Source organism: Myotis brandtii, unplaced genomic scaffold, assembly GCF_000412655.1.
Source record: "Myotis brandtii unplaced genomic scaffold, ASM41265v1 scaffold923, whole genome shotgun sequence".
NCBI classification, from domain to species: domain Eukaryota; kingdom Metazoa; phylum Chordata; class Mammalia; order Chiroptera; family Vespertilionidae; genus Myotis; species Myotis brandtii.
Genome location: NW_005371804.1, coordinates 1,530,618 through 1,541,117, shown reverse-complemented (window position 1 = coordinate 1,541,117; position 10,500 = coordinate 1,530,618). Strand labels below are relative to the sequence as shown.

At 51.5% G+C, this 10,500-nt stretch overlaps 1 protein-coding gene across 1 annotated transcript in view; it reads left to right on the top strand.

The window, feature by feature from the left end:
• The first annotated feature begins 3,383 nt into the window (after positions 1-3,383).
• Positions 3,384-10,500, top strand: part of C2CD2 (C2 calcium-dependent domain containing 2) — a 47,348-nt gene continuing 40,231 nt past the window's right edge. Inside the window, exons 1-2 of the mRNA XM_005885733.2 lie at positions 3,384-3,437; positions 9,284-9,382. Coding sequence (XP_005885795.1) covers positions 3,384-3,437; positions 9,284-9,382 — 153 coding nt within the window. The remainder of the gene's footprint in view (positions 3,438-9,283; positions 9,383-10,500) is intronic.

Below are 10,500 nucleotides of genomic sequence, written 5' to 3'. Positions count from 1 at the left end.
GGGTGCGGGCTGGCCGCGCTGAGCTCTCCTCTGGAGCCTCCCACAGCCCTTGGCTGATCCCTAGGGCGCCTTCCCTGTGGGAGGGGACCCTTGAAAGTTTGGAGAAAGACCCTGGAGTGCGGACCATCCTGGATGGGGAGTCAAGACAAAGTGACTGGACCTTAATCGCCCCAGCGGAGGCGTGTCTGGCTGTTGGAGAGACTTGTCAGGGGCCCATTCCCCTTCTAGCTCATAGCAGCCCTTCCTGGAGTCCCAGATGGATTCTGGTTCCCAGCTGGACACTTTCGGCCTTTGTACCTGATGTGTGAATACCTGTGACCCAAACATGCTTCCATCTAGAGAGCTGGATTTCACCAACGATGTACGGTCTAAGAGGTTTGCTCTCATTCCCTGGCATATAAAATTAGTGACCATTGAGAGCCAGCTGCTTCCAGACATTGTATTGGGGGCTTTAGGTGCACATGTCATGTGAATGCTCACAACTCCTGGGTCTGTCATCACTTTATAGGTAGGAGCTGAGACCAGAGAGGTTAAGGAACCCACCCAAGGTCACACAGCCTGTGCTGGGCCGAGCTGGAATTGGACTCCAGCCACCTTCTGCCCCAAACAAAACGTAGGGGCTTGTGACCCAACTGCTGCCGCACGCTCCCGTGGTTTTGTTTCTTCCATGGTTAAGGACGTGGTGGCTTATTTTTACTTTTAAGACACCGTAGTTTAATGACAGATTCCTGGCGTCGCCTATTTCTGGGCATCCCCGTAGTAGGAACTGGGGCCTGGTGGGATCGGGAGGTGCCTCCCAGCCTTGGCCCGTCCTCCTTGCTTTCAGGGTCCTGCACCTGCTTGTGCAGCTCAGTGGAGAAGCCTGGGCCCTTGCTTTGGACATAGGGAACAGTGTTCCTGTTCCAGAGCCGCCCGGGCCTGGTCTTTGCACCAGGGTTTAAAAAACAAGAAAGCTTTGCATATAAATGGCCATCCATCCAACAACTTGAAAGACTGACCCTGTTCTGAACTATTGAAAACGGATTGTACCTTTTGGATAAAAAAAAAAAAGGCTTCGAGGTCAGTTGACTGCCAGCTGTCATGGTGCCTAGAAAATGTGCCCCTGCTGTTCAGAGCTGGACGTCTCCTGGCCAGGGATACCACCCCAGTTCCTGTGGCAGCCCTAACGCCATGTGGCCCCCCACCTGGGAGCACACAGGTGCTGTCACTGACCCGATTGAGCTGGTGTCACAGGCCAGGTTCGGGGGCTGAGGGATTCCACCTTGGCTGGTGGTGTGAGCAGGTGTGAGCCTTGTCCCTGCTCCCTTTAACATTCAAGGGAGCGTTGGGTGCGTGATCTGGCGGATCTGGAGGAGTTTCAGGCACGGAGGTAGGACCCTACCTCGGTTGTGTGCGTTGGGGTAGCCCCGCTTAACCCGTTCTGCCTCGTTTCCTGGCATTTCTCGATTGGCTCCAGAAAATAGGCTTGCCTTAGACACTGCTTCCAGATTGCTCCTGCACCCAGGGTGTTGCAAGTTCCTCCTGGAACGCCTGGTTGGTCAGGTAAGGCTGAGAACCTTGAAGGAACTGGAGGTTTTGAAAGAAAACCTTTCACCCAGTCCCCTGACTCTGTGGGAGCAGGGGGAGCTCTGTTCAGGGAGTGGAGACAGGCATCTGGCTGGTTTGCCTTCTCTCTGTTCTGTCTGCTGTTGACCATGCACTGCAGCGTCAGGACCTCCGTGTTTCCACGCTCCTGCCAGGAAGGTGCCCTGATGTTCGGGGTTCGAGCTCAGAGCATGGCAGGGACCTCCCAGACAGTTTGGGTGGCTGTGGATTGCATCTGCTTGTGCTCCCTGTGCCTGCGAGTGTTGCTTGATTTGAATTCAATTGGAAGGTGTTGCAGGAAGATAGGATCTGGGGAACTCCCCGCTACAGACTTGTCGCACACCCTCCCTGTCCTCCCCCACCCCTGTTGCAGCACTGATGACAATAAGGGTGAGCAGGCTGGTGTCTCTGGTGGCTGTCCTGACCCGGCAGCCCGCCCTGCAGTTCATCATTGCCCATTGCCCTCCCTCCAACTCGATTCCCACTAATCCCAGATTAGGGCTGACACTCCATGCCAGAGAGGCCCGGAGAGCCACAGCTTACTGGCCCCCTGCGGCCCAGCCTCTCTGCCCTGGCTGGGGAGGAGACCACTTCTCAGCCAGTCCCTGGGGGTTGGGGGCACCCTGGAAGTCACGATCATATCCAGCGTCTTCGTGAAAGGTGGAATTCTCTATCGAATGGAGACGGTAACTCTTGAATTCTGTCTTACCCCAACTTTGCATTTTAAGACCAGAAGGAATCCTAAACTCTCCTAGCAAAGCCCCTTTCTTCTGCAGAGGGGAGACTGAGTTCCATGAGCTGGAGAGACATGCCAGGGTTGAACCAGATCCTGGTCCAGGTCCCCTGCGGGCAGGACATTCGAAGTTGAGACCTATATGATCCTTTTCACGGAGGCCCAGCAAGAAAGGATAAAAGGGTTTGATTGCTTAATGAACCATCCCTAGCTGTGGGGCTCCTTTCTCCCGGGACCTGAGGCTTGAGCACTAACCCGTGGAGCCTCCTTTGACTCTGAGTGACCCATGGCCATGGCAGTACAGGTCCCTCCTGTCGGACGGCCCTGCGGTTCTGACCCTTACTCCGAAACTATTTTTAAATTAGACAGGATGGTGAGTTGGAGAGACAGAGAGGAAACCATGGCTGCTCTGCCAGCTGGCCGGCCAGATGCCAGGTGTGTGGGGAGCACAGGTGACTTGCCTAGAGAGCTTTGAAAAAATGCACATGCCTTCCCCCTGCAGTTCGGACTTAGCAGGTTGGCAGGGGTGAGGGCGCACACTGTACGTTTCACAATTTCCCCAAGCCGGCTTCTTCTCACACTGAGAGGCTGCCAGATACACGCCAGTCCCTAGGCCAGCGGTTCTCAGCCTGTGGGTCGTGACCCCTTGGGCGGTCGAACGATCCTTTCACAGGGGTCGCCTAAGACCATCCTGCATATCAGATATTTACATGACGATTCATAACAGTAGCAACGTTACAGTTATGAAGTAGCCACGAAAATAATTTTATGGTTGGGTCACAGCATGAGGAACTGTGTTTAAAGGGCCAGAGGTTGAGAACCACTGCACTAGGCCAACTATCCGTCATTCACCCCACAGCACCTCTCCACTCTGGCGTCCCAGACACCCAGTTCCAATGGATCTGATCACAGTTCAGTCATGAGAACAGACAGCCTAGAACTGCCTCAGTCACTGACTTGGAACGAACACCTCTTATCCAAAAGCAACAGCTGAGGCTTTCCCTTTAGTTCCCCTGGTAACTGACATTTACAAAATGGTTTGCCATGACAGTCAGTTACCCCAGCGATGGCCCACACCCCGGACACCCACCTGGGAAGCTCTGGGTTGCGTGCTCTGCCGGTGAGCTGGATGGCGCTTCCCTGCCTAGGCGGGTGCCCACACATTGTGAGTATTGACCCCAGAGTGGGGGCCGCCTTTTGGACTTGTCCAGCCGTGGGCCACCCTGAAGCTGTTTGTTTCTTTGGTCCTTTGCCCCAGGGTTTTTTTTTCAGAGGGATGTTCTAGGTGCAGATGACCAAGGTTGTGGGACAATCTGTGGTTTTCCGAAGAAAACAGGAAAGATGCTGTGTGAACCTAGATAGAGCGTGTTCCGAGTAGCTCTAACTTGTAGATGAGCTTCAGCAATTTAAAAAGGAAACAAAGTGATAAGACTGCAGAGTTTTCCTATTACATAATGAGCTCCGAGTGGTGATCACAAAAATCCAAACTCCTGGCCAGCGACAGAGGCCACGCTGTAAGAGGTCAGTTGGCAAGGATGTGAAGGCAGCGTTGGATAAGGGACCCGAACGGGCCACTGCCTGCACCCTCCACCCCAAACCGGCCTCCTTTCTGTTCCGTGAGCATATTCCCTTTGTCTCAAATACTTACTTAACCTTTTTCTTCTTTAACTTCTGTAAAGCTTTCAGAAGATCCCTATCCTCCCATTTGCCAGGTTGCTGCCCCACCCCCACCCCAGCAGCCTGTGCTTGTCCCAAATAGCATTGGCACCTGGTGCTCACTGGTGTCTCATGGAATTGTAAGCTAGTCCGGAGCCCTGTCTGCCCGGGCACAGCCCACCCGGCGCCCAGCACAAGGCTGGCTCGCAGCAGTGGGTGTGGGGGGTGGGATGAATGGCAGGGCCTGTGAGAAGCTTGTCGCTGGTGGGGAGAAACAGTGGCCATGAGCATCACCCCATCTGGACACAGGCCTTCCCTGCTTGGGAGCCAGCCAAGCCTGGGCAACACAAGCTGTTTAACGTGCTTTGTTTTTCACTTCTGAAGAATCAACATTAAAGGAGGCTTGCTGATGACTTTGCAAATTGTCCGCATGAAACCCAGGAGTAGGCGCCAGTTCAGGTTGCTCCCTGCACTCACCCATTCTCCCAGCCTGACCAGAGCTCAGAGGAAGGAAGAGTGGGTGTAGTGTTAACTAAAATGCAGCCAAAGCTAACTCGACTCCCATCGTGGGCTGCTGAGCTGGGAGGGGACTTCTTGAGCCGCTTGGAAGAACTGTGTTCACTGCTCAGGCTGAAAGCTCTGGGGCTGTGTGACCTGGGGCAAGTCCTGGCCTCTCTGTGCTTCATTTGGAGAAGAGGGTAGGTTTGGGTTCAATCTGAGAAAGAGAATCCACTCTGGATGAGATGAGATCGTCGTAAGGCATTTAGTAAATAGCGTCAACAAAGGTGGGCTGCTTTCTTGTAAAGTCTCTTTTAAAAAAACATGATTTTTTAAATTGCTCTTAGATTTACAGAAAAGCTGCAAAAATAATTCAGCCTAGTCGGCATGGCGTCGACCTATGAACCAGGAGGTCACAGTTCGATTCCTGGTCAGGGCATATTCCCCGGGTTGCAGGCTTGATCCTCAGTGTGGCGCGTGCAGGAGGCAGCCGATCGATGATTCTCTCTCATTATTGATGTTTCTATCTCTCTCTCTCTCCCTTCCTCTCTGAAATTAATGAAAATATTAAAAAAAATAATTCAGAGTTTCCATGTATTCCTCACTCAGCCTCACATAACCATAGCATAATGATCAGAACCAAGAAATTAACATTGGTACAATGTTACTGTAATTTATAGTAAAATGATACTAACATTGTAACAGGACAGAAAATTAACATTGGCACAATGTTACTATAACTCATGGTACAATGATGTTAACATTGTAACAGGACAAGAAATTAACATTGGCACCATGTTACTATAATTCATGGTACAATGATATTAACATTGTAAACAGTATAAGATATTAACATTGGCACCATGTTACTATAACTCATGATACAATGATGTTAACATTGTAACAGGACAAGAAATTAACATTGGCACCATGTTACAATAATTCACGGTACAATGATGTTAACGTTGTAAACAGTATAAGACATTAACATTGGCAATGGTCTGTAACCACTGAAGCCCTCATATGAATTTCACAGCTTTTCCACCAGGATCCTCTCTTGTTCCAGGGTCCCATTCAGGTCCCACATGAAGTTGTTGCTTCTCCTTAGTCTCCTGCAGTCTTGAACAGTTTCGTATTCTTTCTTTGTTTTCCACAACCTTGATAAGTCTGAAGGATATTGATTATTCTTTTGCCAAAGGTCCCTCAAATTTGGTGTTTTTAGATGATTGGACTGAGGCTATACAAACTGCAGAAGTGATGTTCCCCTTTCCCTATACTAAAGCACAGGGTTCGTGATGTCATTGTAACTTACTGCTGGGGACTTGGGCCTTGATCCCTTGGTAAAGGTGGTTTGTCTTCTATCTTTGGGCCCCTCTTATATCGTTCCCTCTGAGGTTAAACATCTTGTGGAGATACTCTGAGACTGCACACATCCTGTTAGCCCTCACACTTTGCTCGCGGACTCCGGCATCCCTCTGTGTGACGGGTCTGCAACAGTTACTTCTGGGGAGTTTGCTTAATGATGGTTTTTTGGTTTTCATCTCTCCTACATTTATTCATTGGAATTCCACCGCAAGAAAGGGCTGCCGCTTCTCCTCCATCCATATATTTAGTTGGTTATTTACATCAGGGTAGACTCACAGTTATTTATTTTATTCTGTGCATTATAATCCAACACTGTCGCTGTTGGCTGTGTTGTTTCATTGACTGTTGTTTGGCCACGGGCAGCCCTGTTAGTAGTAGCCTTTGTGTTCTGCCATCAAGACAGAAAGATATGTGTGTGTGTGTATATTTAGCACTTCCTTCCTTCATGGCTCCACAGATGTTTTTTTCCTAGACTCATCTTGTGTTTTCCCTCTTCCGGCCCTGGATTCAGCCCCGATTCCTGCTTTTGGAGAAGTGTTTAGGAACCGAGATCCGGGGTCATTACTGCCGGGGTCTCATTGCTTCTAGACTTTTTTTAGTGGACAGAGCTAGGAAATGTATGTGTGTACACCAACACACTCATGCACATGTCTGCATTTCTCTTTCTGTCTGTATCTTCAAAACCATGACTTTATACGGATCCCCTGGCCTCCAGGTCAACAGCACAGCGTTCATTTGTTCTTCCCCTTTCCGTGTTTTTAACTTCCTTCTCCAGGAGGGAGGCATCGGGTACTCGTTGTCTGGAACATATTTATTTACCTGGTCAGTTCTGGCATCCACCTAGAGTAGCTTCTGAATTGCCAACCTGTACCCCTGTGAGACACACATTTACTGCCGAGGTTATGGCATTTATCGGCGGTCAGGGCATTGTTTCCCAAAGTGTCTTAGGTTAGAGCCGTGTTTCCCCACCCTTCGGGGGTTATGATACTCATTGGTAATGAAGGCAGTCAGGTCCATGTGCTAGTGTTGGGGTTCCATCGGGGCGCCTCCCACATCCTGATTAAAGAGAATCCGTCTTTACCCAGTGATCTGGGACGCCACCCTTGCCCCCTGCTAAGTTTGCTCCTGTGTCTGGGGCTGTTTGGGACGTCCTGTTCCCGTCCACTGGTGTTCGTGCAGCGGTCCACACAGCTTGAAATGCGCAGGGTCTGCAGTGGGTGCTGATGTTGGCAGGGCTTGGCCCCTCGTGGCTTTCCTTTTTCAGTGTTTCCCTGGCAATTCCCAGGTGGACGTACAGTCTGGCTCTGGCCTAAGCGGGGTAGCATCTGCACTGGGGCTGTCTGCTCACGGACAGTACGGGACGTGTGGCAGTTCGTGGTTGGGTGTCGTACACACGCTTGCCTTCCTGAAACTCGAGGAGTAGGCAGTCGGAAAGGGAAAGGGAACCTGTGTCCTTGTTTTAACTTAATTCCTTTCCTTTGTGAGACCACCTTTGACATGAACTTTCCTGGTAGGATCTCTCCAGGGTTTTAATCCATGAGGGGCCTGCCATAGGTAAGAGGCTATGGACGGCGCCCCCTGATGCCCAGGGCAGGAGCCTGCGTCCAGGCTGCTCACGGCCGGCCGGCAGCCGTGCTCTGCAGCCTGGGACAGAAGGTGCATTGTTTCCCTCGAGCTGTCCGGCAGCTGTCACCACTCCTGCTGACGGGTGGCTTCCCTGCCTGGCACTGCGCTCCGTGCTGGAGGCTCTTCTCTCAGCCGGACGACCCCGTACCCGGACCCGTGTCATCCCCAGGCTCGTGGCTTACCCCTGGCCAGCAGGCCACACCAAAACAAGCACAGCCTGGAGGGCGTCCGCCGAGCAGCCCGAAACTGTGACTTCATCGCTCTTGGGGAGTAGGTTTCATTCTCCTCCCCTGATTTTTGGGGGGTGAGATCGGTGTTGCTGAAACAGGGCGAGGTTAGAAGCATGGAATTGGAAGTGTTCTGTGCCTGTTAGCTTTCCTTTGCGTCCTGGCGGATTCTTAAGAAGTAGCCCCGGATGATGACATGGCCTGCTCGTGTGGGCTGTGCCTGCCAGCAGAGCTTGGGCGTCTTTTGCAGAATTTTGTTTCCCCACCCCGATCGTGTCGTGTAGCTGGAACCAGCTCACCACGCAGAGAGTCTCTGAGGTAGATAGAAAGTGGAGGGAAGCTGTGGGGTGGAAGTTTCTCTTGCAGCCAATCAGAACTTCCTTGGCCACGATACACGTCAGGAAGCAGTTTAAGAAGAGTTTCATGCCAGATTGTGGTGTTGGCATAAGTGTTTGGCCTCTCGAGATAATTTATTTTGTTTATTATTATTTTAAAATATTTCTTATTGACTTTTTTTTTTTTTAGAGAGAGAGAGAGGAAGGAAGGGGAATAGAGAGAAACATCGATGATGAGAGAGTATCATTGATTGGTTGCCTCCTGCACACCCCACACTGGGAAGCGAGTCCGCAACCCGGGCATGTATCCTGACCGGGAATCAAACCTGCGACCTCTTGGTTCATGGGTTGACACTCAGCCACTGAACCACACCGACTGGGCTCGAGAGAATTTTTTTTTAAAAGGACAAGCCCTGGTTTGTTCTTTCATAAAACATCAGTCTTGTTGCCTTGGGGGTCATATTAATTGAATTGCACATCTCACACGGGCAGAGTTTTAATTGCAAGAACCTAAATGGACATAGGCTGACAAGCCCCGGGGAGTTTACTGGAAGGGTGCAGAGGCTGCACAGAGCTGAAGGCTGGGTTCAGCCGGGAGCCCTGGGGGCAGGAGCTGGCAGCTCTGAGGTCTGCAAGGCACAGCCACCAGCCTGGCTCATTGCCAGCCAAGGAGTCCCAAATTCTAGGGAGAGGTGGCCGGCCCCAGGAGTTCCTGCCCACCCACCCTTGGGCGGTGGGAAAAGAGAAGGGGGCACCTCAGGTGCAATGCCAGGGACCAGGAAGAAGGAACTCTCTACAAACAGGGCTCTCACCAGAGGAAGGGAGGACACAGCCCTGGCACCCGCTGTGCGTGGCCAGACGCTGTGCTAGAGCCGCAGACCCACAGGCCAGCGTGGGCCCCCCACCCCCTGCAGAGCCTGCATTTCTTTACACTGTGAGCCTGCGCATTCAGAACGCCCTTCGCCGTCTCATCGTTAGATTTGCCCTTGTTCCTGGGAGTCTCTGCTTCCCATCCTTGTCCCATAACTGAACCTGCCCCTGAGCGGGAGCCAGCCTGAGCTGGCCCACAGGTGCATGCACAGGTGTGTGCACTGGCTGATAATTGACCTTTGCTACTGCCTTGAAGCCCAGGTTAACTAAAAGGGGCCCTGTTACGTTTTCCTAGATGTGCAGAGCTTTTCTAGCAGAAGCCTGACTTCCTCTAAAAAGCAGGCATCGCCGCTCTGCACGCGTCTCCTCACTGCGCTTCTCTCTTCCAGGGCCCGCTGTCCCTGTCCTTCGAGGAGGACCCGCAGCAGCCGCCCCTGGAGCTGGCGGTGCAGCAAGTCTCCAGTGCGGCCCGGTCGGCCCAGGAGAAGGTGAGCTGGGTGTGGTCCCCTGTGAAGGGCCTCTAATGAATCTAAAGCTGATGGGGGTAGTTTGTTCTGTCTGAGAATTATTTGAAAATGTAGACGCCTTCCATGAAGAACATCTGCTCATCAGCTGGTGGATGGAGACATGAAACGTGGTATAGCCATACAATAGGATATTATGCAGCCTTTAAAGGAACGAATCTCTGACATGCCACAACGCATGAGCCTTGAAGACATTATGCTCAGTGAAAGAAGCCAGACACAAAAGATCACTTATTGCAGGATTCCTTCTGTGTGAAGCGTCCAGGATAGACCAATCAGTAGAGACAGAAAGTAGACCAGTGGTCGCCAGGGCTGGGTGGGGAAATGGTGGTGACCGCTGTGGGTACGGGGTTTCCTTTGGGGGTGATGAAAATGTTCCCTCGGTGATGGTAGGCATACAACGCTGGGAAGCGTACTTTAAAAACATTTAATTCTACAGTTTAAGTGGGTGAATTATATGGTATGTGAACTTATATGTGTATGTGTACATATGTATATATTCTGCAATATGATATATAGATTTGAGCCATTGAGATAGTATGGAGAGTTCATTTTACCGTTGCTAACCACTCACAAGCTGAAATGACTTATTAGACTCGTCAAATACCATAAATAATTTTATTGATTTTTTTTAAAACGCAAAGTGACTGTAAAACATCCCAAAAACCACATCCACTTAAAAGCGTACCACGCAGCAGCCGGGGGGAAGGGACACCTTTTGTGACCCCAGGTCGATAGGCAGAGCGTTGCTGGCCCCAGACACCTGCCCACCCGCCCGTGTGTACCTCCCCCTGTCTCAGCTGGAGTGTTGTTCGTGCATTTGTTAAGAACATTCACCGCTTTGTGTGTACAGCTTTACAGCCAGCTTTCCCTGTATAGGGCGCGGCAGTTCTGAGAGTCATTGGGTGGACTTATGTAGCTCTGTACATTGGCTTCAATACGGTCAGGGCTCTGGACGGCCCGCAGCTTCCTCCTCCGTCCTCTGCCCACGGGGCCTTAGGCGGTTCTCTCTTTGTCACAAGGGCAGCAGCTGCATGAGCCTGACTGTGCGCAGGGTCCTAACCCTCAGCCAAGCATGGGAC